This window comes from Tamandua tetradactyla, chromosome 24 (genome assembly GCF_023851605.1).
Source record: "Tamandua tetradactyla isolate mTamTet1 chromosome 24, mTamTet1.pri, whole genome shotgun sequence".
In the NCBI taxonomy this organism is placed as follows: domain Eukaryota; kingdom Metazoa; phylum Chordata; class Mammalia; order Pilosa; family Myrmecophagidae; genus Tamandua; species Tamandua tetradactyla.
This window is the reverse complement of record NC_135350.1, coordinates 55,496,360-55,523,925: the sequence shown is the minus strand read 5'-3', so window position 1 is coordinate 55,523,925 and position 27,566 is coordinate 55,496,360. Positions and strand designations below refer to the sequence as shown.

At 38.1% G+C, this 27,566-nt stretch overlaps 2 protein-coding genes across 2 annotated transcripts; both read left to right on the top strand.

The window, feature by feature from the left end:
• The first annotated feature begins 9,425 nt into the window (after positions 1 to 9,425).
• Positions 9,426 to 11,571, top strand: LOC143668393 (alveolar macrophage chemotactic factor-like). The gene is made up of 4 exons (XM_077143178.1): positions 9,426 to 9,640; positions 9,807 to 9,939; positions 10,052 to 10,135; positions 10,542 to 11,571. The coding sequence occupies exons 1-4, from the start codon at positions 9,526 to 9,528 to the stop codon at positions 10,561 to 10,563; spliced, it is 354 nt and encodes a 117-aa protein (XP_076999293.1). The 5' UTR covers positions 9,426 to 9,525; the 3' UTR covers positions 10,564 to 11,571.
• An 8,498-nt stretch (positions 11,572 to 20,069) lies between these two features.
• LOC143668392 (platelet basic protein-like) lies at positions 20,070 to 26,636 on the top strand. Its single transcript, XM_077143177.1, has 5 exons — positions 20,070 to 20,271; positions 20,574 to 20,709; positions 20,865 to 20,947; positions 25,917 to 26,200; positions 26,523 to 26,636. Exons 1-4 carry the CDS (start codon positions 20,151 to 20,153, stop codon positions 26,099 to 26,101), a joined length of 525 nt encoding a protein of 174 aa, XP_076999292.1. The 5' UTR covers positions 20,070 to 20,150; the 3' UTR covers positions 26,102 to 26,200; positions 26,523 to 26,636.
• The last annotated feature ends 930 nt before the right edge of the window (positions 26,637 to 27,566 follow it).

Below are 27,566 nucleotides of genomic sequence, written 5' to 3'. Positions count from 1 at the left end.
GCCTCCAGAGGCGCTGCTTGCACACTCCAGACTACTGCCTCCAGAGGCGCTGCTTGCACACTCCAGACTACTGCCTCCAGAGGCGCTGCTTGCACACTCCAGACTACTGCCTCCAGAGGCGCTGCTTGCACACTCCAGACTACTGCCTCCAGAGGCGCTGCTTGCACACTCCAGACTACTGCCTCCAGAGGCGCTGCTTGCACACTCCAGACTACTGCCTCCAGAGGCGCTGCTTGCACACTCCAGACTACTGCCTCCAGAGGCGCTGCTTGCACACTCCAGACTACTGCCTCCAGAGTTACTTTGATTCTCCCTTACAGAAGTCTCCTAATAAAATTCATATCTCAGTCAATGCCTGGCATTTTCTTTGATCTTTCAAATGAACAACCTCCCATGGGCCAGGACAGGCATTATTATTGTTTTATTGGGGCTATCCAATTAGACTTCCAGCATCTTATTCTGCTAAATCAACAGAGTGTTCTTATTTTACCATTGTTATTAAGCCCCAATGTTAGTTGAGTTGATCAATAACAAATGAATCTTTAAGTCACACACTGAAGCATAAAAATGTCAGGTTGAACATGAAATAAAAGTTTCAAAGTAAAATTCAAGGGTTAAATCATGGCTGTTGTGGACTTTGAGGAAAGAAGATTTCTTCTCAGAAAGAGAATAGAAGATGGTTGGAATGATGGTTTTCAGAGGGCACCCTCTAAGTATAACTATCCTCTGTGAACTCCAAGGAAGACAGGGAAAGAGGTCTGACCCACCTCCCAGTTGTGTTGGACAATCACAGCTTAAACAGAAGAACCATCAAAATGTCCTAGAGTGTAGCAAGATGAAGTTCAGCCCCAGCCTTGTAGGTGAGTGGATCAACTACCTGCAGAATTTTCTGCCCTAAGAAGAAGGCAAAGAAAGAAATGAGTCAGGTTGCCTTGAAGTTAGAGGAAGTGGACAAGTCAGTGGTACTCTCTATGGCTCACACTAGGCAGAATCTTCACCTGGACGTGGAGTTAAGGGCATGGTGATGGAAGGGCAAGACAGAAGCCAAGCACGGAATATACTTTCTGTTAGTGGTGTACTAGATCCTGATATGTAGGATATAACTAGGGAAACTCTTCAAGCAACTAGAAAATAAGGCCTGAAAATGGTTTAAGGATAAGAGAGAATATAAATAAAGGTGTTATTTCTGGGGAATAACAGATTTAGTAGCTTAATAACATCTCACAAGCCAAATGCCATCCTAGTCTAACATAGTCTAGGAAAATGTGACTCATATTTAGGGTTTTAAACATTGTATATTTCAAGTTCATATAATATCTCAAGCATACAGGTAGAGAGAGATGTCATTCATTTCTCCACCTCAGATATTGCTTTATCCTTAGAAAGAATCAATGGTGGCATCTTTCCTTCTGTCTGCCAAACTGTGAAATGAAGATGACTAAGGAATTCATACTGACACCTCTTATATCTGCTGGTGTTGGCAACAACACCTAGAAAGGATGGGGCAGCCTTTAAACCACCTTCCTATCTTGAGCCCTTGGATGGTGTGGTGGTTTGAAGCTGTATGTGCCCCCAAAAACCGTCTTCTTAAATCTAATTCATTCCTGTGTGTATAAACCCATTGTAATTGGGACCTTTCAGTGAGGCTACTTCAGTTCAGGTGTGACCCACCTGATTCAGGATGGGTGTGCTGACGAGATCTTGCTGTAAAGGTTGTTCAATCACCAAAGGCACCTGACACCTCTGAGACTGTGGCCTTACTAATGAAGACTATTAAATGAATATTTGGAAACATGGAGAAGAAAAGGAAAGGAGGGGAAGAGAAAGTAGGAATGTGTATATTAAATCTTTGAATATCCATGATAAGGCAGGGGGAAATAGAAGCTTCATTGTGTATTGATGCTGAAAAGCCTATTTCTGAGGCCAGTGGAGAGAGGTGCAATAGAGCAGACTCTGAGAGATCAGATTCCCTTAGAAAAAGTGGCAACAGATGCTGGCTGCAGTTAAAGACTTCTAAGGAAAACTAGGTGAACTGAGAATGCTGGAGTGGCTAGCCCATCACTCTAATTTTTTGGTGGTGGTAACCAAAATTTGGGTGGGTCATGAGAGGGAAGTGTTATTAGAGACTTTAGAGAGGGAGGAAGACACGACCATAAAATCAGCTCTGAGTCCTTGGCATTGATGGCATGTTGAAGTCATGCCTGTCACATTAAAAGCTTCAGGGATTGTAGATAGCCAGGGTACCTTCCCTCATCCCATATAAGACCAAAAGCCCAGTGAGACCAAAAGTCCAGTGACATACTAATGTTTCTGCTACCCCCTTGAGGCAAACTAACTGCCTACTAGAGGAAAAAAATCTTTGGAACCGAGAAAATAGCATCTCAGAGGCAGTCAGTGAAGGACCAAACAACTGAATATTCAAAACAATTGGCAGATTATTTGCATATAAACTTCACAAAAGAAGATTTGACAAATGGACAATATGAATATGAAAGATACTCGATATCATTAGTAGTCATGGAAACAATAATTGAAACTACAATAAGATACTGCTAAACATCTAGCAGAATGGCTAAAATTAAAGAGTGATGAAGAGGATAAAGAGAAACTTGAACTGTCTAACTTTGCTAGTCACAGTATAAAATGTAAAATTACTTTTGAGAACAATTTGATGATTTCTAAGACTGTCAAACTCATATATATCCTCTAACCTAGCAATTCTACTCCTGGATGTATACCCAAGAGAAATGAAAAAATATATATATTTTTTCGTTTGTCTATTGCTCTCTTAAAAAATTAACCCAAAATTCAGTAGCTTAAGACAAAAATCCTTCATTGTCTCATGCTTACCTGCATTGATTGGGCTCTTCTGGGTGGTTCTTTTGCTCCAGGTGGCTGGAGTTGCCATCATCTGAAATGGGCCTGGGCCAGAATGTATGAGAGGGTCGCTCTCATGGCTGTCAATTGGTACCAGTTTTCAGACAGGAGTTCAGGTGGGGCTATCAGGTGGAGGGTCTAAGTTATTTTCATAATGATCTCTGCACATAGTTTGGGCCTCTTACAGTAGAGTGGCTGGATTTTAAAAAACAAAGTTGAAAGATGCAGAAGTTAGAGTATCACTTCTGCCACACTGTATTGATTAAATGCAATCACAGAGTCAGTTCAGAATCAAAGGTTTGAAAAATAAATGCCACATCTTAATGGGAAAAGTGGCAATAAATTTATGGCCAAGTTTATATTACCAAGCACAAAAATTATAATACTTATAGCCACTTTATTGATAATGCCAAATTATTAGCCCCGAACTGGAAATGACCTGAATGTCCATCCACAAATGAATGGATAAATAAGTTTTGTTATATTTGTACAATTACATACTTTTCAGCAGTAAAAAGGAATGAATTACTAATATTCACAATTAACATAGATGAATCTCACAGACACTAAATTGAGCAGACAGGTACAAAAGCATTCAGATTGGGTTTTTTATGACATTAAATGACGTTCATATGACATTCAAAAACAGGCAAAACTAAAAATAAGAATAAAGGTTTTCTCTGGAGAAGAGAGTTTGAAGGAAAACGGGAAAGGATTTTCTGGGGAGATCAAAATGTTTTTTTTTTTTTTATCTTGATCAGTGTTGATAAATCTCTCTTGATCAGAGATTTACACAGTTGATTAAATTTTTGAACACTGAACAAAGTATGCACTCAAGATCTGTGTGTTTCATTACATCAATTTTACTTCAATTTAAAACATACTTGTAAAGAAAAATGAATTTTTATCATATACATAGCCATCCCAATTGTTCCTCTCTACAACCTTATGGGGAAGAAAACTGGTATTTGTATTTTTATTTAAAGAAGTGACAAATTGTTAACGATTATATGGAAAGTCAGCGAAATAAACATTAAGGGAAGGGTTTGAGGCTAAAAAGATATTTTTTCAAATTATTACCTCAATTTAAATAATGATTTTATTTTCAAATCATGACAGATATAAAGTTTTAACAACTCTATTACGAAGGACAAATTTGTACATAGACATATTGTGGCAGACATCAGCCAGTGGTCTATTTCTAACACATTAGCTACTGCTAATTTTTTTTTTCTATGACATAATCTCTGATCATAGCCTCCATCAGTCTGTTTCTCAAATTTAAATTAGGGAAAAATAAAAACTATTCCCAAAGAACATTCTGTTCCAAAGAAAATGACTTCCAGCCTGATTTACAAATGACTCAAAGCAAAACATTTCAGTAAGGCAGATTGGTCAATTTACTCTCCAGAGGGAGCCATATTTTAAAATTCCATCTGGCACTCACTATAAGGCACTCACTGTCCAATATTAGCCAGAATTTCTAGGATTTTGTGAGTTTTGGCTTGGCATTGCAGCACCTCATGTCAGTGGGATCAACTTCCCAATTCTTAATTCTTATAAAACAGTTTTTTAAAAATACACAAAAGTTGTTATTTCCTGGGAATTCATCATCAGATTTAATGAAAAAAATGTTTAAGATATGTTCTATTCCTATTTTTCTCTTTTGATTCTTGTTCATTGTTAGTTTTATTGGTGGTGACGGTGGTTGCAGTGAGGTGTTTGTGTATGTGTGTATCCTTTAAGTTCATGAATATCGTCTTGTATACTTGTTAAATAATAGGTCTTGGTTATTTCTTCAAGTGGTGACAAGGGAGGCAACAGAAGGTTTGTATTATCTAGGAACTAGCTCAGAGGAAATCATCAGCTGGGGGCCCTGGTTCTCCTTCATATAACCTCTGAACATACACATCCGGCTACGTCAGAAGTATTCCTGTCAAAGAAGCAATGAAGTTCTAATATACTAAATGAAAATAAAATATACTATGAGGTTATGCTGTGGAGGTATTCTGCTAAAAAAATAGCAAGTGTGAAGGTAATGGTGGTCAAAAAGTGTATAGCAAATGATCACTATTAAAAACAGGATTAGCTAAAAAAATTTTGTTGTTTAGCCCAGAACAAATTTCTGAAGAAAGAAATGAAAACTTCCTATTTCTGAAAAGCCCAAGGCTTTTGGATACATTTAAAACTTTAATCCCCATTTTAAAATAATATCTTGCTGCCAAGGGAACCTTTTTGTAGGCTTGAGCAGCTGGAGAAATGATAATCAGCTCCTCCATCCATCAGGAAATGGCAAGAAAAAGCCAACTGCGTTGTTTGAAGCTTAATGGAGTATCCAGAACTGAGTCTGAACTTCATCATGGCTCACTGAATTTACTCCTTTTTAATGGAAATTTAACCTGAAATGAACAGCAAGGGAAGCTAGATAATGAACAAAAGGAAGGAAAGCATTTCTGAAGTTTCACAAAAAGTTGGGACAACATTAATCTTTGAATGACGGAATGATGCTGCTTCTTTTTTGGACTGCCAAGCTCAATGTGGAAGGAGCAAAACCTCACTGATATTGCAAAGTTAACCCCAAAGTTATTGGCCTTTTTTTTTCTTCGCATATAAACAAGTAAGTCTATCTTCCACTTAAATGTTTGTTGGCCTCCCTATATTGCTATCCTTGATGTGCTTAATCTGACAATGATATGTCTACATTCTTAATTATTGTAATTACATAATTAATTGAAGAAATAGCATTTCTTACAGGTAAAATAAAGAGTAGTAAATATAAAGGAAAATAGGAACTTAGAGAAATATTTGAAAGCACCTATACCATATATTAAATTACACAATTAAAATCCTTTCTGATATGTTAGAATAGATTTAGAATGATGTACCCCAAACTCTTAATATTTAATGTAGCATTAACTTAGAATTGTACACTGACATTTATCTCTAATGATCTCTAAATCACATAAAACATGTAATTTGGTTGATACTTTAGTTATAAAATTTTCTTTCTCTTAACATCAAATGTCCTGCTGATTTCTGAACCTTCTTTTGAATTGTTTAGATTCCAAAGACAGGAAATATCATTTGATCTTGATTTAATAATAACCAAGAAACAATTTTCAGTACTGGGGAAAGTCAATTCAAAATAGAAGAATTCAAATAATTAATGACAGTAAGCAACACAATATTTTCCTTCTTAACTTTAAGATTCACTTGTAAATCAAAAAGCACTGCAAAATAAAAAGTTATCATCTATTATCAAATGTTCATAGATTGCTTGCTACTGAACTTGGAACTTGTGGGAGTTTACATGAAAAATATAAAACATTATCTTCCATTTTAAAGGACTTGTTATTGACTTGAGGGAGGCAAAAAGTAAAATTAAGAACTTAGCTCTGCTGTGTTAGGTACTTACTATAAGTTACATTAGATGTTGAAAGGCAAAGTTTCTATTGGCTTTGGCAGGAAATACCTTCTCTGAGAAGACAGAACTTTGAAATGGGACTTGATAAAAGAGAGGATTAGAAAGAAATTTCAGGCTGGGTAATCTGGAACACTTTCAGATGTTTGATATCATTGTGACCTCAAAGGCAGGAGTGGTTAGACTGAAGATTTCAGTAGCTTAAACATGGTTGTTGGGCAATACAAGTACATTGTGTTGGTTAACCATATTGGGGTAGCAGTTGAGTGTTTGGCAGTGACTGCTATTACAAGTGTCTGTAATCTGGGAACCATTAAGTTTTCCTTATGGTAGATTCTCTAGTGCTTGATCCTGGATTTTCTACTTCTTAAGTCTTTCTCTGACATTACTTTCCTGAGCTGAGAATTGGAGCAAAGAGAATTCTTATCTTCCTCAAAGAATCTATACAAGGCTCAAGAGATAATGAGCATGAAAGTGGTTGGAAAGCTTCAAACCATTAAGAAGGTTTCCACTGATATTACGTTATTCTGTGGTGGTATTATGGCTGAGACTAGATTGCTTTTGAAAACAGTAAATCTCTCAGACTATCGTGATGTCATTTTGTGAATTCTTTTCCTATGGTTATAAGCAAAAATAACACAATGCCTTTCTTTACTATTTGACATAGTGTTGGTAAAGAAAATGACTTCCCTTTAAATTGGCAATAAGGAGCAACTAATTTTAAAAAGCTCTGCCTTTTATGATACTTGGTGTTGTCATTTGCAACTGCAGGGGGAAGTGGGAGATCTTTGGACCATCCACATTCCCACCTGTCTTTGTACAAGGCCCAAACCAGAGATGCTTAGACAGGCATTAGGTAGACTCAGGCAATGAGCCAGAGAGATTTCAATGAGAAGCTAGGTTAAGTTACTCACTGCTTCCTGATTGGGTTGGGCAACCCAATAGTCCACTTCTAGTAGGGACTTTCTATTATCTGCTTGCCAGTTGGTAAAGATTTCCACCCCGCGGCCCCCCCTTATATTCTGTAAACAATACATTGTGAGTTAATTCAGAGTGAAACCAGGTGACGCATGCACATCTATGAGTGTTGCATGGAATTGTCAATCTCTTCTTATGACCCTTCTCTAATCTCAGCATTTGCCAAAATTAATGTATATGGTCACTTATATTTAAATTGGTTTATTTGGGACTAATTTAAGCACACACAGAAATACTTAGAAGCTCAATAAACTATGTCTTTAAGCTTAATGTGCTTTTTTCCCCCACAGATTATCCTAGTGTGGTTTATTCCCTGTGGTTAAGTTGAATTTAATTGCCCAAGATCTTTGGCCACATTTTTTAAATTTTGTTTTATACAAATCAGGGAGGCTTATACTTGTCTTTAAACACATTCTAATCCTTAAAAAGTCAATGTAAAAAAAAATCAGAAAAATAAAAAGTCAGTATAATAAATCTTGAGGCTTTTTTTCCCCCACAGATTACCACTCCCCAGAAGGATGAAGGAATGCGTTAGCTGAGTCAGGTATGATGGTGATGGTATCAGGAAGCTGTACAGAATAGAGAGCTTCCCACTTAGCTTCCCATAAACCTCTCAGCCTTCCTCAAGCCAGAAACTTTCTAAAGTTTCTTTCCAGACTGGAAGAACTAAAGGTGTATGACATCTCCTTTTCTCATCACCAAAGGAGATGAAGGTTGAAGTAATTAATAAAATGCCTCAAGGTCACGGAGGACAAGGTAAAGAGTCTATTCCATGACTGGACTCTGATTGCTATTTTGTTTACTGATTACCTTTTCTGGTCCTGTGAGGGCAAGGGTCCTGAGAACAATACAGAAGAGAATTTAGATTTACATGAGAGAAAGTTCACACGCCCTTTCAGTATGATAGCCATGCCCACCACAGCTATAGATGTCAAAGTCCTGGCCATAAAAACCTCACTGTTCCTGGGTGCATGGGTGGTTCAGGGGTAGAATGCTCACCTTTCATGAGGGAGACCGGGTTCAATTCTCCCCAAAAAACCTCACTGTTCTAACTCCTTCCATATGTAATAGGAGATAAAGGAGAGGAAGATGGAAGCTACCTCACTGCACAAGCTCAGGTGGCCTCTCAGGCCAGTCTGGATTACAGCAGGCCTGTGGATTTAGCTTTGATAACACTTTGTTTGGGCAAAGCCAAAAGGGGCGCTTTCTTGCTGTCAAATTGATTCATACTTCCAAGCCAAACATCCAGATCAGCCCCTGAAAACGATCAGTCTCCTACAGCTTCTCCAAACAGGGTCAAAAACTCACTTGGCTGGAGAAGAGAGTTTCAGTCCTCACACATGCATGCACGCTCTCATCTCCACCTCACACCCCATCCCGCTCCCCCAAAAGAACAAAATCTCTTCCAATTCAAAAGTGTATTGAAGTGCTTGAAAGAAATTTTGTTTGTTAAATCACCTAGACACAGATGTGCTTACCATACTACAAGTACAGGATTTCCAGCCAGCAGACCCAATTTTGGAAAACTTTCCTGACATTGACTTCCAGTGAGAGTGGAAACACTTGTCTTGGCTTCTTTCTAAAGCTGACTGAGCTCCAGAGAATCAGAGACTAGTTAGAGGAACCTAGAATGACCTGCCTGCAAGCAAGAGAGGAAAGTCTTTCAGTTTAGAGCAGTTCTAATCATGGTTTACATTTCCTTAATAATAATAATAATTATTACCATTAATAATTAGAAAGAATTAAGAACATTGAAAATTTTTCTACGAAAGTCAAATCTCCAACTACTGTGGATCCAGTCTCCTCTTTAGTTGGAGACAAGAGGCACCTCCCATGGGATTCTCTTCCCCACCTAAAAAAGTGACTCTTGCTAGTCCAGCTGGCCGGGGATAGGGGTGGGGGGTAGCCACCATTTGCTCCTTACTTCTGGCTAGAACAGCAGCGTCAATTGCGGTGGGGCCGGGCTACAGCATCTACCTCCAAAGGAGCTCAGGCAGCTCCTCCCAACCTCCTCTCCAACTCCCATTGCCAACCACTCCCCACCCCATCCCTTTACCCCCCAGAGTTCCGGGAATTTCCCGAGTATCCCACAGCTTGAGTTTCCTGCTTGGGGCAAGAGCGCAAATGCTGATAAAAGGGAGTCCAAAGGGCTTGAGGAAGCCACGGTGCCCAGAAGCCACAAATCTCTGTGCCTCCTCCCACCTCCCACACCCGCTCCGGCTCCGGGTTGCCACGCGCTCTTCGCTGCTATGAGCGGCTCTCCCAGCCCCAAAGCCCGCGTCCCGGGTCCTTCGTGTTCTCTTTGCACGCTGCTAGCGCTGCTGCTGCTGCTGCTGCTGACGCCACCCCGGCCCCTCGCCAGCGGTGAGAGCGCAGGGCGCGCAGGAGGCACCGTGACAGCAGCGGCGCATCCCAGCCGCTGCAGCAGTCGCCGGGTCCTGGGCACCGGGTAGTGTCTTGGGTCCGGCTTGCTGGGGGAAGCTCCTCTCCCAGGAAACCTGGCCCATGAAGGTCTTTCTTTCTTCCGCAGCTGGTCCCGTCGCCGCCATGGTGAGAGAGCTGCGTTGTGTGTGTTTAACGATAACGCCGGGAATTCACCCCAAAATGATCAGTGCTCTGCAGGTGATCGCCGCAGGACCTCAGTGCCCTAAGGTGGAAGTGTTGTAAGTCCTCTTGCGCTGCGGTATCCACTGTGACCTTGGCAGTAGAGAAATCCCGGGGTCTAGCGGTTTAAGACCCTGTGATTTATGAGCACGTTTCTTTCTCTCTCTGTAGAGCCACCCTGAAGAACGGGAGGGAAGTCTGTCTGGACCCACAAGCCCCTTTGATCAAGAAAACCATCCAGAGAATTTTGGACAGGTACCTGCCACTTTTATCACTGTGGTTTCTAAAGTTTTCCGAGAAAGTGTAGATTTCACAAGGTCTTCACTTGTTAAAGACCCTGATTTTCTAATGGGATTTCACTTCCATATTCTGGACCGTGTTTAAAATGAAGAGATTGTGAAGGAGAAGAGGAGAGGGTTGCTCAGGATTGTCCTGGGAAAACCTTTAGCATCAGTCTTGTGTGTAACTGGCTAAAAACTTACACAGCTCGTTCCTAAGACTCTTTTGTTTTTCTCAGTGTGGTCCTTCATCTACCCTTAGCTTTTATTGATTTTTCTATTTTCGTTTTCACCAAATGTTTCATGTTCTTTTTTTGAAAGCAGAGTGGAGTAATAAGGTGTAGGGAAGTTTGGTTAAACAGATTTAATTATTTTCTCAACAGTGGGAGCAAGAAAACTGATTAAGAGGAAGAGCCATGCATGGAAAAAACTGCCCAGGCTTCAGCACAGCGGTTTTCAGACAGTCTCTGGGCCCAGTGAATATAAGAAGCAAGGGTTGGTGTTCTCCCATCAATCAGCTTCCTTCATGGATTCCCCATTTTAAAAGGGGAACAAAAAAGGGAAAAAAAGCAAAACAAACTGTTTGTCACTGCGTTCTTCTGCTGCACTTATTAGGTATTTAACATAGTATTTCCTGCTATTTTATCTTTTATGTTATTGAAGTCTTTGGCGACTGATTAAATTGTGAGCCAAAAATCACTGTTACTCTGTCAAAAATCTTGAATTAGAGATTATTGTATTTCTAGAATATATTCCTTATAGTGTTACTAAAGAGGCTGTGGATTTAATACGTAAATGATATTTCATTAGAATGCTGTTGAAAGACAAACTCTTTTCTTCACTTATTGTGAAATGGGAAATATTTTGATATTGTTTCTTAAGGAATATATTAGAAAACTTGGAATGCTACTTATGTTTTATTGTATTAGAAAGCTGGGTCCATCATACAATTACTTGTGTAGAGTACATTCCTTTATTTAAACTTCTAAATGTTTAAGTTCTATAAGGACTAAATATATTCTTGTCCTATGAATAGATATTTAATGTCTTCTTAGTATGACATAATGTCATCACTTACACATGAACTTTGATTTTATATGCTATTTATTACATATTTTATTATGAGTGCTATAATTTTAGTCACTAAAAATATGTTTTGGGTAGGAAAAATTTAGAGAACTGGTAAATTCTTGGTTTCTAGTTTTCATTGAAGTGACTTCATTTAAGTTTTTTTAAAGTAAAAGTAAACAATTCTCTGTAGACTGAAAAATTTAAAAACATATTCAAGCTATTTAAATAAAAATTCGTTTTCAAAAAATACACAGCATTGTTAAGATTCTTAGAGGCTTAAGCTGTATCTTTTTAAGGTTTTAATAATTTTTTTGAAAAATATTATATATATACATAGCACATTCACCATATTAAAATTTCACTTTTTAGCTGTGCCTTACTGGTTTATAGCACTTATTTTGCTCTTTGAAAAAAATAAAAGATTTTTAAATTCCATTCATGTGGTTTTTCCTTCTTATTCTATTAAAATAAACCTATTTATTTACCCTCAATTCCAAATTATTTTAAAAGTTAACTCACTTTCTCTTTGATTAGCAGAGAAGCCCCTCATTTAGTGCCATTGTATTGCTCCTTCATATTGCCAAAAGCTTCTGGGGCCTTTAGAAATCACAAATGGCTTAAGACTTCCTTACCTTAAATCCTTAACTGACTTCCTGTTTCCTAGACATGAAATAAAAATTGCTAGGCATGGCAAATGAGCTTTTGTCTCATTTGCCATGCTTAGTGACTTCTCCCACACACTTGCTGGTCAGGTGTTTTTTCTCAGTTCCCTACCTTTGCATTTGGGGGGCTCTGCCGGGACTACTCATCCTTCAGAATTCAGCTCAAACAATATACTTTCAAGAAGATTTCCTTGGCACTCCAAGCAGAGCTAGTGGTTTCCATTTTTGCTCCCATAGCATATGAGATTTATATTTGAGTTATATAGAATATTGCATTGCTATTATTTGTTTACAGATTTTTTTTACCCTGTGTGATGGCTTGAGCTGTATAGACTGCAGAAAAGTTTTTTCTTAAAGTTAATCATTCCTGTGAGCGTGGACCCATTGTAAGTAAAACATTTTGGTGAGTAGGATCTTAAGATGTGAATGTCCCTCATTCAAGGTGGGTCTTACTGGAGTCCTTTATAAAAGAATGAAAGAAAACAGTGAGAAAGACACAGACACTGAGAAAGAAAGTCATGGAAGCAGGAGACTAGATGAAAAAAAACTTCAGCTAGAACAGGAAGACCAGCAGATGCCACCATGCGCTTTGCCATATGATAAAGGAGACCAAGATTGCCAGCAGCCAGTCTTTGGGGAAAAACCATTGCCTGATGATGCCTTAATTTGAGCATTTTCACAGTCTCAGAACTTTAAATTTCTAAGTTAATGAACTCTCTTTGTAAAAGCCAACCCATCTCTGGTATATTGCTTGTGGCAACCCAGCAGACTAAAACACCCGGTCTGCAAAGAACTATTTCAGAGAGCTACCACATTTCATCCATCTTTGTATCCCCAATGCCTGGTACAGAATGACTAAGTGAAATAAGTTGTCCCAATCTTCAGGTTATCAGATAGTCATAAAATCAGTAACCTGGTACATGTAGATGTTGAATAAATTACAATCCTTTTCTCCTTGCTTGTTTATAAGCAATCCAACAATGGCTTTGGCATTTGCATTTCCCTCTGCCTATAACATTTACCATTCACTTGCTCCTGGCTAACCATCCTTCTTTTGGGGCTCACTTTACCTGCCACTTCCTTGAGGAGCAGATCTGACTCTTCTACCCACCAGATTAAGATTCCCTCATATGCTCCCTCATAGTACCTTGTGCTTTTCCTTCCAACAGATTTTCATCAATGAAACTATAAAGTAGTTATACATGTGTTCATTTGTTTTCTCTCTATTCCAATTTCACTGTAAGCACTATGAGGCCAGGGACCATTTTTATCATGTATAGCCCAGTGCCTAAAACAGTACCTTGTACATGGCACATATTTAAACAGATGACTGATCTAGGCTAAGCAAATCTCACTGTATCTCTAGCATTAAAATGGTCATTTTGTTTATATAGATCATTCTTAGCAAAAGCAAGAAAAGGCAAGGAAGGAAATTAATCCAATTAGTGTGTGCACACACTCAAAATGGATTAATAGAGTATATAGGCTAATATTAGCATGTATTTATTTGTATTAGCACATGTCAGTTTATCAATTAATATATGTATATCTAACTTAGGTTTTCCACATCTTCTAATCTCTCTACTTACATACAAAATATCCATTAAAGTAGTGTTACATATATTAATCTATATTAATATCACTCACACATGTATATATGCATATACATGTTTAGAGAGGAAGAGAGAAGGGGGGAGATAGGAAGAGGGAGGTAGGAGAGCAAACAAAGGTATACACAAACTCAGAGTAGATTCAAAGAGATGGGTTGGCTGACAAACGTTTTAGCTATATAGTAAAAGCACAAAACACCTCTGACCTTTTAAAAAGCATCCATCTTTTGTGGTCTCTTTTTGCTCTCTCAAATGACACTTTTTTTTTCTTTGACTTTATGAATTATTCCCTGATCCGGGGGAAACACCAAAAAGCAAACCAATTTACCACGAATGTTTGAACTATAAATTTCAGTGTCTAGAAAAATCCCTAACTTGTCACATCAGTCTCCACATACTTGAATAAATACCTATAAAAAACAAATGAAAACATATTAAATGCCCTTTGATAAGTGAGATATATGTTTCATGAAGACATAAACATTAGTAGTTACGTTTGTCTTTTTGTCGTTATTTGAGGGGTTTTTTTTTCCCAGAAGCAAGATTTATACATTCAGTTTGTTTATAGCCTATAAAGTAAGAACTCATTTGTAATATACCCTTACAATTCTAGTAGCCATGCCTGTTCCAACAATTGGTCATTCTATGAAGAAAAAGATTACAGTATATTACCAGAATTTAGCTTATACCAGAACCTCAGTGATGGTTGTTATTCATCATTCCTATCATTATTAGTTGATTCTGCCACTAGCAAATTCAAGGACTAATATATTGGGGGAAATGTAATCTAATGTATATCTTCTAGGGATATGTCTTAATTTCCTCATACTAACCCTTAAATACTATTTTTACTCTACCGATCTGAAACTCTCTCATATATGAAATCATTTGCCATTGAAAAAGGGAGCAGCTAAAACCTGTTCTATGTTATTGTCTCAATCCAGACACTTTTCAGTGTGCGTTTAATGTCCTTCATTCTACCAGACTTTCCTGCTTGCCTCTGGGTGTGATGCATTCATATAATCCTTCAGTTCCTGAAGGTATGACAAGGTCTACGATAAAATATGACTACTGGCTTTGTGTTTTTTAATCATAGTTTTAATTTTTGCATAAGGAAAAGAATTGCTCTGGGTAATTCGTATCGTACATGGCTTCAAATGTCCTTCCTGGATATTACAAGATGACAAATAGAGTTAGCATTTGCCTACTACCTAAATCACAAGGGAGAATGCATTATGACTCTGATTTGGGATGACAATCCTAGTTTGCTGTTGAGCCAGCAAAACAGCCCTGAGAAGGACTGTTTATGTTTCAAGCATATCTAGAGTGAGATAATGACGTAGAAAGATCTAGAGTTTAGGTCAAAAATTTTTATTTTTTCACATTCTAAAGTCCTATTTCTTACATATAGAAAAATTGCAAGAACCCCTCCTGGAAAATCCACCTTCTTAATGGATATATTTTTCCTGCCTGGTAAATCTATGTTTGTTCTGACCCATCTCTAGAACTGAACAAAGAGAACAATAGTTGATTCATTTCCAGAGAGAGACTAGTTAAACTTCTTGACAATTTATGGTGTAGCACAGTCAGAGCAATTGTGTTTCAAACCTCGTTCTGGACAATCCTAGCTGTCTGACATTGACAATTTGTTTCACATCCTTATTCCATAGTTTTTTAATCTGTAAAATCAATATAAAAATGTCTAGCTCATGGGTACTAAGGGCTAGGCTGGAACAAAGTAGATGCTTGATAATGATTCCTTTCTCACTTCTAATTTAAATTCCCTGTTAGAAATGAGAAAACTCAGAATTCAGTAGTTTAAGCCTCCCTTAAAATTTATTTATGCTCTTTCTAACAGTGCATGGATGATTCGTTTTTAGTGCTCTTAAGAATTTGTTTCTATGACTCTTTTAAAAGAAGCTTCCAGACACTATGTATTCATATGTGTGTGTGCGTATATAATCTGTCAATTACTTGGTAACATCATCAAAATGTATGATATATTTTCCTCTTATAAGCATTCATCTATCAAATATTTATTTACATTTATTGATGATCATGTTACATGCCGGACATTGATATTGCCAAAATACCCAAAGTGTTTTCACAAGACGAAGATTTTCTTGAAAGCTGAATGGAAAGGAAAAAATTACAAACCTATATTTTAAAATTGAGAAAGTGTCTTAGGTCAATTTTCCTGGGTCGGGTTCTGTAGCAAGACTTGCATGCAGGAAGTTGTGTGTGCTAGTGAGTCTTCTCAAAAATAATACCCGTCAGGAAATGAGAAGCAGGATTAGGCAGGGAGAGAGGGAACCTCCATGCTGTTGCAACGGAGACTTCAGGTGATCTTGCAGTTAGCTTTGGAGCTGGGATGGTCTTTCGAAATTATTCTGAAATGAGGCAAAGGGACCAGACCTGTGTATCCACCCACTGACTAGTGGTTAGATGGGAGTCCGCCCCTAGAGAGTGGACGTAACTTTGGGTGAAACAGTTCCCTTAGGCCAAGGGTCATACCCCTAGGGACTCAGTGTGAACTGTTTGCAGCAACCCAGAGGATTCAAAAAGGAAGGAGAGAGGACAGGAGGGAAGAAGGAGGAGGTGGCGGAGGAGGAGAACTGAGGGGCCTCAGCAGATTTCCCTAGTAAAGCTCGCAGCCTGGAGTCAGCACCAACCACTTCCCATGTGTATGAGGCCATTTTGGACAGTCACCCTCTCTCTGTACCCATTCAAGTGAGTTCAGGTCAGATGATAGAAGAGTCTCTCATTAACATCCAGAATCATCAGAAATAATAAATTGTTGTTATAAGCCACAAAGTTTGGGGATGATTCCCAACAGAGAATCAACAGTGCTTGGCAACAATTTAAGTTTTGTACTCTCTCAAATTATTTTGGATTATAATTTTCTGGAAATAAAGAAATACATAGTGGAACTGGGTTAACATTCATACACTTGATGTTCAACAAATGTAAAGATATTAATCAACACAAAATTAAAATAAAAATTCTCAGATCTACAAAATTTTGCAGTCCAGTTATACATTGGTACCCAGAAAAATATTTCTCCCTCAACTCCTCTACCCTTCCCACTCCCAGCTCCCTAACCCAGGCTCCATTTCTAGGCAGTCTATAGCAAACCTCAGTTAACTGGAATGACAGTGTAATTGAGTTTGTCAATTCAGTTATACTGAAAACACATTTGGTTTTAGCACTTACAGAAAAATTTTTGTTGAGTAATATTTAACTTATTGATGATTAAGGTGCTTTAACAAACAGATCTAAATTTTAATTAACCTTAGAATTTTCTGTACAAACTGCTTTTACGGCTAATTTGTCAATGTTAACTTATTTCCTTCATTCTTGGGAGAAGGATTTGGGAGATATCAATTCAGAATGGTCTATATAAGGCAGAGTTCATGAATTTCTTAATTTTAACAGATAATGGTCTCCCACTGTCACTAGATATCTTCTTTTAAAATAGCTTCCGGATAAGTTCTGTTTTGGGTCTTAGAGAACTTGCCAGTTTCCTGAATGACTCTGCTATTAATATGACAACTTAAAGGAAAAAGATATAAAGTAAGTTACCACTAAAAGAACAGGGTGACAATGTAAGATTTATAAAAAGGCCGTCAAGTTATTTTACTATTCAAGAACCTCTGAATACTTCTAGCATTCATTAAAACCATAATTTTGTGTCAACTACCTGATTTTGATTAAATAACTGTAACAATATCTTTTTGACCCTTTCTCTACAGTCAATTCAGCAGTAGTTGTACTGGGTTTCACATCAAGGAAATCAAAGGAAATGATGCAAATAACAGTAATAGCAGTAAACTGCAGTAGCTATAGCAGTAGAAGTTGTAATGTTTATACTCCATTGCTTTGCTTGAATAACTTAGGTCTCACTTTTAAAAAAGAAATTATTCAGTGACAAAGTCTCACAATGAAGGAAATTTGGCAATGCTTGGCACATAGTAGATGCTTAATATATGTTGAATGAATGAAAACTAGCAAAAAAATGTTTTACCTCAAATGCTGATTCATAGGCTTGTGAAACTTTAGTGATTCAAGCCATTTGTTAATATTTCCTCATGAACCTTGCTGATATTGCAGCTTTTGTTATAAGATACATTTGCTGATTAAGACAATGACTTAATGCTATTGTGTTCATGCCTACCTGTTTCCGGGTACCTTCTAACTCAAATAGCATCATTACTTTAGTTTCCCTGAAAAGGTTAGGAACTTTTGAGCAATCTTACTAAATGAACCAGAAAATAAACTTGGATGACATATGTATTTAAATAAAAGTGTTTTTCTAGTGAAGACAGCATGATAAATATAGTCAATACTATGTCTTCAGGGCATAGAAAATGAGATTTTAATAGAAAATGAGATTCTATGAATAATGCAAAAATCTTTTAAATATTGCTCTGGAAAATGATTTTGAGCTTATGCTTGAATATAAATCTTTCTGATTGGTAGGTTAACAATATTTCATGCACTACAGTGAGGTAAAACTATAAATTCCTCACTCAGTAAGAATTAGAAAGAGATTCCTTTTTTTATGTTTCCTGCTGAACTTCCCTTTGAAATTCACTTTACATCTCAGCTCTTAGAAGGAAACTGATTTTCAGCTGGGCTTTTCTTTTAGGCTTGCTTCTTAGAATATGAATTTTTCAGTTGGAGAGGAGAAGAATCATTACCGGTTAACATGTTCTACTTCTAGGCCATCAGTTGCAAGAATTAAAAAATGAGATGGAGAAAAATAAGGAATACATTAAAAAACATGACCTGAGAACTTACCCACCTATAATTAAGGCATAGGGAAAATTGCCTTGAAAACTTAAAGAGAAATATTTACTATGTTCAATATTTTGATGAAAAGTAATTTCATTATTTAAAATTCTTTCTAGAATAAATGGGAAGTTTAAATAATACTGCATAAGAATTCAATATAGTTGTAATAAGACACGCTGTGGCCAGGGTCACCTATGTCTCTCTCATCTTTTATTTTCAGCCTCCCATATCACCTTTTATACCACTGATGTTTTGGGACATGTGGAGTTTGGTCTGGGAATGGTGGGTGATTTGAGGGAAGAGAGACTTCTTTTCATGTTCGCATGTTCTTTGATTTTTCCAACACTTTAGAATTGACTGTGTATTGCATTATCCTACATGCTACATCAGAGATTCAAAGAAAATTAGGGAAAGCCGCTGCCTTCAAAAGTGTACCGTCCAGTTGTGGAGGCAGATCTCATAGATGGGACAGAGATCGGTAGCAGACAATACCATACATAAGGCAGCACGTGAAGTGCATTATGTCCACATCTTTATTTCTGTGGACCTTAGTCTGTGTCAAACAGAACTTGAGCCTGACACCCTCAATTAGGGTCTGAAAATTGAGGAATAAAGATTTTATTGTAATCTGTAATAGAGCAAAATTGAACAACCTCATCAAGAAGTCAGAGGTTGGACAGCTATCGCCCATGTCGTAGAATGTCACACAACCATTAAAAAGAATTGGAAAAAAACTACCTTAATGTGGCATGAAAGAGTGTTGAACACAATTTTGAGGGGAAAGAATGCAAGCTGTATAATAATCCACATAAAATGATCACATGTGCTTAAAAAGACCTATGTATACTTCCGAGTATGTACTGTATCTCTACATATTATATGTGTCTCCACGCACACATGCCAAATTGTTACCGGAGTCTGCCACCAGAGAGTGGATGTGCAAGTGGTGATGGAGAAGAGCTCTCATGCTTTATCCCACATACATCTGCATTGTATGAATCTTTTAAAATTAATTCTATCATAAATGTCTCTGTTATTAAAACAACAGGAAAAATAAATGCTGGGTCCTGCTTTCTAGTGTATTACTCATATGACAGAAACAATCAGTTTACTTTATAATACAAAGTAGGCTGGCTGAGTTTTACAATACAAAAGTAGGCTGAATTTTGCCTCCAACTTTAGATGAAATTTACAAAAGATAATACATTTGGACAGAGAGAAGCCCATAAGGTAATACACAAAATGCCTTTGCTGGTAATCAACTCACATTTTATCCACATATTTCAAACCAATGCCCATACTTAATAACAACCAGAAAAGGAGCACCTGTTTTCCTTGGAAACTCAGATGGCATCTGGAAAGGAAATAGAACTCTCTTTCAAGGGCAACACATTTGTTTTCAGATGCTCATATCGTGTCTCTTAGGTCTATAAATTGCATTATAAGAAGAGCAGAAAATATTGTTCTATGGTTATACAAAGAAAAATGCATACATTATTTCAGCCTCGTTTCTTACTTCCTTGAGTAGAGTGCTTAGATATATGTGAGGGACATAGGAATTGAGAAAGTGAGAGCGGGAGCATGAAGTGGTGTACTAAATGCAATTTAACAGAAACCTTGGCTTGGCTGGTGTTTATCTGGGCTGGCACAACTCAACCACCCTTAGACATCACCACAAACCTTCCCTACACCACCCTTCCCTGCCCCTTCCTCTTTACTGACTTTGAGGGAATGTATATAAAAGACATTTGGAGAGTAGAAATAACCACTTAGCTGCAGGCTTCCAGGCATCAGTCTACTCTCACACTGAGGTCTCCTGGCTCTGGAAACCAACTCTAGCTCAGTCTTCTTGACCATGATCCTCAGATGCAATGTCGCCTCCTCCTGTACCAGTGCCAGTCCGCTTCGTGTCCTACGGGTGTTGCTGTTACTGTCACTGATCTTGACTGCGTTGGTCCCCTCCACCAGGGGAAAAAGTAAGAGAGATTTGGGGGAAGCTTAAGGTAGAGACCCCAGCTTTTTGCATCTATTTCTGAGGCAAGCCTCTCCCGGTGCTCCTGGGGCTGGAGGATGCAGTTATACTAATAACTCTAAGTAGAGAAGCTATACTTAGTGGGCACTTAACACTTGCCAGGCATTCTGCTCTGCCTTAGAGCTCATATTTACAATAGCCTTATGTGAGAAGAACAATTATCTTCGATTTACAAATAAGGGAAATTAGAGAACAAGTCAATAGATCCCTACATGACCCCTATCAAACTTACAATTTCTATTCTAGCTAAAAGCATAAAAGGTGAACTGTTTGCAGAACTGCGCTGCAGATGTGTGAAGACCACCTCTCGGATACATCCCAATCACATCATCAATTTAGAGATTATCAAGGAAGGAGCCCATTGTGCTAAGGTGGAAGTAATGTAAGTCTCTGCTTTTGTAATATTGCCTTATTAAGGAAGCTCTCCACCTCCAACCCCACTTACTCCTTTCTGTCTATAATATTTGCTTCAGCTCCATGGATCCCTCCTCGTTTTCAAGCCATGTGCCTCACCAATTATTTTGTTTCTCTTTACAGAGCCACACTGAAGGACGGGAGGAAAACCTGCCTGGACCCAGAAGCTCCCCTAATCAAGAAAATGGTACAGAAAATTCTGGAAGGTGATGAGTCAATTGCTTAATCTGTTCATTTTCTGCCAAATCTGTTTATCCCCAGAAAGGGAGAGATTTTGAAGCTTTGACTCTCTAGAGTTCTTGTTTAATCAGGATACCTATCCTTACATTATTAAGCTTTGAATACGTTTTCTTCTCTGTTTAAAAAGTCACTTTTTATTCCGAGAAGACTGTTTTAAAAAATGACAGAGAGAAGATGAAAGTAAATAAACCTAACTTCAAAATATGATATTTGGTTTTGCTTCCTTTCTCTTGGTTAAACATGGTTTATGCTCTGTGTTTGCTTATTTGAAAATTCTTCTCCAGATAGATGTGTGGCTAACTTATCTTGCTTTTCGCTTCTGTTAGGCCGAAAATATTTCATAATGGCTAGTGATATTTGGAATGACACAGTGCCCAAAATAAAGTAGGTGCTCAATAAATTTGTGTTAATATACTTAACGGACTTCTTTTGAGCTCTTTGGTATCGTAGTCTTAGGATGTCTTGTTGGAAAGCACTTTCTGAAAAGTTTTTCTGTTTATTTTAGATTTCACACCCTAAAAAATTGTAAAATATGAGTCTTGAGTAGTGGTTATTTGCTATAAAATGAGTATATTTAATGCTCATAAAGCAAAAAATATGTGATGAAGAAGTATTAAAGTGCTCTATTTAAAAAATAGTATCTTTTGGGAAACAAAGAAGATGAAGCAAGGATTTCTGTAATGTTAATTCCACCCTAGCATATCTGCATATATTTGCATTTACTTGATATCTGTGATTACAGTTGTAGTGTAAGAGGCAGCCTTGCAAATAAGTACAATATGGTACTTAAAACTTTACTACTATTTTTCCTTTGTTCATCAATGGAATTTTCATTCATTTCATAACTCCTAAAATTTACACCCCCACACTCACACTCTTCTTAGAGAAGTATTACCATGAAATTAAAATTTTCTATTGGTTTGTTGTCATATATTATTAATTTCTAGGAAATTGTTGGGAAGTAAACCTTAATTCCACTCTTTAATACTTGATTATGTCACAATACGGCCAACAAAAATAACTAGTGAGTGATCGGTACTATTTTTCATCAAGTATAATAATAGCTGAAGTTTATTATTCACTTTTAATGTGCCATGCTGGTTAACTGCTTTGCATGCATGGATTAAATATTTCTTATAAAATATCAATTATCTCGTTAAAGATCACGTTCCTCTAAGCCAGAATGACTGAGTAACCTGGCCCTACCACTTACAATTATGTGTATTTGGGCAGGTTGCTTAAGCTCTCTGTGCCTTAGTTTCTTTGTCTCTAAAACGGGGATAATAATATTGCCTACTTCATAGAGCTGGTGTGAAGATTAAATGTCCTAAAATCCAAGTTCTTAGAATAAAACATGAAGCTAGTAACATATATATAAATGTTAGTGATAATTTATTATTATTACTAACAGCATCTCTAATATTACATAGAAGAAAACTGAAGTGCAAAGAGATTAAGTAACTTGCCCAAGATCAGACAACTAAGTAGGTGACAGGATGGGGATTTGAAACTATGCTTTTGACCACTACACCACACCTCTCCCTTAATTCTCCTTTCTCTTTCAAAGGGATTATATTACATACCACATACTGTTATTGACACATAAAATAGAGCTTGAAACACAAATAGAAAACTGTGTATTTTATGCTAACTATAGAAGAAATAAGGTCACCTATCTCTAATCTGTACATGGACTTTTGGAATCATTCATGTACTAATTCTGTAGTTCATAAACCATACTTTATTAAGGCCCTATTATTATTTCTCCAGAATCATAGGCTCAGTGTCTTAAAATGTTTTGTCTACAAAATAAGTACATCTATTAAGCAACCATTAACTAAAACATGCATAAAAACATATAGTGAAGCAGTAGACAGGAATTTCAGTAATTTTTATTAGCTTTCCTTCAATAATCAAAGTAGTTCAGGCATCTCCACTGGGTCTTCTCTGGAATCTGTTATAGCCAACTCTAGAGATATGACAGTGTTTTCAGTATGTTTATGCCTCCTAGGATAAACATTTTATTTTGCGTGTACATAGTAAATTATTGTGTTTATATGCAAAGAAAGAGTGGTGCGCCTTACTAAACTTTGGATTCCTTTACACTGCAAACATTGAAATCTGGGGTTAAGGTTGTGGAAACCCAGGATGTTGCCCAGTCATAGCCATTCTTCCCTCTTTCCTTGTATAACTTCCATATAATTGATGGGACCGCAAAGCACCCAGGATAAAAACAGAAGAAGAAAGAAGGAGAAGAATAAAAGAAACTACATTTTCACATTTTCTTGCATAGGGCAGAGGCTAATGATATGTAAGTGGGTGTCACTGGCTTGGCTTCTGAGAGAAGTCTTTAAACAATGTGATGGGACATGAAGATATAACCTTTTGCTCTTTCTTCTTTCTGGAGCTCAGGTGTTTGTTGGAGCTCCAGCAGTCAGTCCCTGACCATGAGGTAACCATGCGGTGACCACCAGATAAAAGTCATGTATTAGACACGACATGGCAGAAAGATATAGAAAGAGTACTCTACCAGCCCTAGAAAACCTATTTCTAGACCTCAGGCTATAGGAGAAAAAATAAATCCTGATCTTCTTGAAGTCATTGTTATGTCAGCTCTAACAGTTAACATAAAGAAGTTCCTAACTTTATATTACACCACATTTAGCACCACCTGAACATTCAAATCTTTGTCAAAGTCATTATAAAGTCCTTCATAATGTATCTTTACTTGATAAGTGTTATTTTCTCTCCCCTCAATCAACCTCCCCTTGTTCCTAGTTGGGATAAGATGGGCTTTGAGGTCTTTGGTAGAGTTGATGCTGTAAGTTCCCATTTTACTTTCCTCTTCCTCCTGAGCACACAGGAAGATCAATTATCTCAACTTTCCTTGTAGTTGAGGTGGGGGTGGGACATATGACTGGGTTCTGACCAATGGAATGTGAGAGGAAAATGCACAAATGTTCATTTCTCTCTGCTGTTTCTGTGACATCTGGGAAGCTGTGTGTTCTAGACGGCACAATGAGACATGGCACCAACCCCCACTTGGAGGACAGCTGACCAGGAAAGCCTCCCAAACCACATCAGCCTGTGAGGTGGCAGAACCTTCTCAGTGTTGAACCATTGAGAATCCATAGTTTATTACCACCGCATAGCCCACCTATTTGACTAATGTCAGCTGAAACTGACTTAAAATTACAGCTTCAACAACTACTAATTTAGTCTGCCTTACTTTTAACTTCCCTATTTATAAAAAGCAGCCTAATAATACTTTCGTTTGCAGGAGTCACTGGAAGAATTAAATAAGATAATCCATAAAAATGTAGCTACTCCACTCTATAGGAAAATACATTTTACTTATTTTTATCTTGGTCAATGGTTTTGCTAGGTTGTCCACACTGCATACCTCATGGATATCTTAAATCTCTCCCTGTCAATACAGAATAAATTTGTCTACTAAGCCCTATTGATCTGATGTTTCTACTCCCAATATTTCACTTAGTTACCCCTCCTATCTGTTCTCTCTGTCCTTAATTCAGTTTGAGGCCTCAAGTTTCAGTTCCATAAACATTTAAGTACAACATGTTCTGTTAGCCTCTGTGTTAATGCTAGATGTTCAAAAATATATGTCTCAGAAAATTGTCCCTGAAGGGATCATTGTGTAATGTAAGAGACAGACAGGTTAGCAAATAATTAAAACCATATGTGACACATGCTAATATTGAATAGTCTCAATTTGCATGAAGGAACAGACACATAAACAAGTCAAGTTTCACCATCATCTTCAGCATTTATTATCTTCATATTGTAACTAACTTTGTATAGTGTGCTAGAATAGCAATAAATAAACATTATGATCTTTAACCTCACACAGATTTTTATTTAGTGAAAGAAACAGTTCCAAACAGTTTTAAGCACTGTATGTGTATGGGTTGGTGTGTTTGTATTATCTCTGCAAAATAGGAAAAGCAGAGGCTGCTACAAGAGAGAAAAACAACAGCATGCAATCAGATTTATGAGGAAAGTTACCTTTGAGGAAGTGATATTTAAGCTGATGCCAGAAATATGAATAGGACTTAGCCAGTGGAAAGGGCAGGTGCTGTGGAGAATAGGCGAAGAACATTCTAGGCTCAGTAGTTGCTTATCTCTGCAGAAGTCCAGCCCTGCTAAGTATTACGATGTCAGCTGGTTTTCATAGCAGTGGTTTCCTGAAGCCAGACATTCCCCACCCTTAGTGTAACTAGGGTGTCTGGCTTTGGAATGAAGGCATTCTTTGCCTTGATAAAGAATCAAATTTATCCTTTTTCAGGGAAGGAAAGATATTCCACCCGTGACACTGGTCTTAGCCAGGGATGCAGTGAGAGCTCTCCTTGTCCTCTCCTCTGGGATATTACCTAGGGCTAAGCAGAAAGGTCCAGAGACTAAGCTTTTGCAAAAAGAATGCATTCAAAATTGCTTCCTACTGTATACTGGATGGATACATAGAACCACACAGATCCTGTCCCACAGACTGAGGAAGGTTTGCACAATTAGGTGACTTTCAGAAGGGAGTCATCCCCTAAAGACCAAATTGGACTTTTTAGTAGCACAAAGTAATTACAAACAACACACACTCAGTACACACATCAGTTAATTCAACTCAGTTAACAGAATAGGCAAGCGCTTAGCAACAGCTTTTGGTAAGCAGGTAGCAGTTAGGAAGGCAACAGAGATCCAGAGACGTCTCAACCTGAAGGTATATGCTGCGTAAATTGCAACGTCTTTGCAACACGAATCCTGATTCAAGTACTGTTTCCAACTCCTTAAACGTGAATGTATAGGAGTAGGGGCTCGGGTGTGAATTCAGACACTAGTTTCCAGCCAAAACTTCAGAACCCCAGCCTCTTTTATTATTAGTATTATTTATTTATTTATTTATTTATTTATTTTTAATCTTAGCTAGCCAGAATCAGAAGTGTCTCCGCTTCCTCACCGCAGTACCACACCCCCCGCCCCAGATTTCCGGACTGGATGGACAGTGGGGATTAAATGGACCTGGAGAGTGCCGGAAACCATTCGCCTGTGGAGCGCCAGCCCCGGCTTCCCCTGCTCGCTTGGATCTTGCTGGAACCTCTGCAGCATGAGCCTCCGAATGGGCTCCGGCGCCCTCTGTGTCCGGCCCAGCTTCGCGCTGCTGCTTCTGGGGGGTTTGCTTCTGTCAGCTGGGCTCGCCTCGGCCCGCGGTGAGAGTAAAAAGACACGGGGGGCGACGGGGAAGGCGGGGAGGGGATCCAGGAACCCCTGAGGAGGACTCAGCAACCGCTAGTGAGCCCAGCCACCTTGCATATATCCAGCCCTTGCTAAGGGTGCGGGCTCTGTGCCAAGCGCTGTACCACATCTTACCACTGAGTCAATGCCAGTGCTGGGGGCGGGGGAGGGGAGATACGATCTATGGATGGGGACTGAAGGCCAAACGCAATGGGAAATATCCCTAAAATAGCCTGTGTCACTCTGGAGTCATCACTCCTGCCCTTGCCCTTTACCCTCCCCAACCCCAAACCCCAGCTGGCCAGGAAGAAGGCGATGAACCCCAGGACCTGCAGTGCCTGTGTGTGGCGACCACCTCCGAAGTCCATCCAAAGCAGGTCAACAGCTTGGAGATGATCAAGGCCGGCCGTCACTGCCCCACGGTTCAAATCATGTGAGTCCTCGTGCTGCTGCCCCCGTGCCCATCGTTGCCTCTTATGCCCATCGCCACCCAGTCTAACCGGGTCTTCAAACCCAGGGACTGAACAACTAGCCTCTTTCTCTTTGCCTTGCCAGAGCCACGCTGAAGAACGGGAGGAAAATTTGCCTAAATCGGCAGGATCCTCTGTATAAGAAAGTAATCAAGAAACTTTTGGAAAGTTAGCTGCCTAGATCTGTACATTTGCTATGTAACCTGCTTTTTCTTTTCTTTTCTTTTTTTCACTTTTACTCTAACTCTGAATCTGCTGATTAGCTTCAAATCCTAAATAAATACCCAAGTGGAATATATCAAGTGTGGTGTTAAATTATTTCTATAAAAACAGAGCAGAGAAATAGTGCTGACACATCATGATTTTATAAATCTCTAGAATTTTAAAGCAAAAATACTTGAAAGGAAGATTTGGTTTCATAGAGACTGATTTTGCTTGCTGTTATAAGAAGGTTGATACATATTTGCATGTACTTGCACTTAATATCTGTGTATTTGCATGGTCACATATTTTACACTTACATATGTATGTTTTAATGTTATAATTAAATTTGCCAATAAGGGTTAATAGCACTTAAAGCTTTGCCAGGTTTCTGTTTTCTTTTTTCTTAAGTAAATCAGGCTGTTTGCTTCTATTCTCTTAAAATTTACACTCTATCCTAGTTTTGTCAGAAAATTAATAAAATTGAAACCAGGGTTCCTTATTAATTGATTGCAATATATTAATACTATCCAGACAGTTGCATTAAAATAGTCAACTGTTTATTGTTCTTTTGAAAATGTGGATATTTCACAAAATGCAACATTGAAAATAAAATTCATGTGCCCACATTACTGCCTGTAATGGATTCCTCATTTGTTAACCCTACAAG

Bases quoted from the DNA above. Each gene is read 5' to 3' on its own strand.
- LOC143668393 (XM_077143178.1), top strand. From the start codon at position 9,526: ATGAGCGGCTCTCCCAGCCCCAAAGCCCGCGTCCCGGGTCCTTCGTGT. The intron at 9,940-10,051 runs GTAAGTCCTCTT...CTCTCTCTGTAG, and splicing joins TGCCCTAAGGTGGAAGTGTT to AGCCACCCTGAAGAACGGGA. The intron at 10,136-10,541 runs GTACCTGCCACT...TTTTCTCAACAG, and splicing joins ATCCAGAGAATTTTGGACAG to TGGGAGCAAGAAAACTGATT.
- LOC143668392 (XM_077143177.1), top strand. From the start codon at position 20,151: ATGATCCTCAGATGCAATGTCGCCTCCTCCTGTACCAGTGCCAGTCCG. The intron at 20,272-20,573 runs GTAAGAGAGATT...TTTCTATTCTAG, and splicing joins CCCCTCCACCAGGGGAAAAA to CTAAAAGCATAAAAGGTGAA. The intron at 20,948-25,916 runs GTGATGAGTCAA...TTTTAATCTTAG, and splicing joins GGTACAGAAAATTCTGGAAG to CTAGCCAGAATCAGAAGTGT.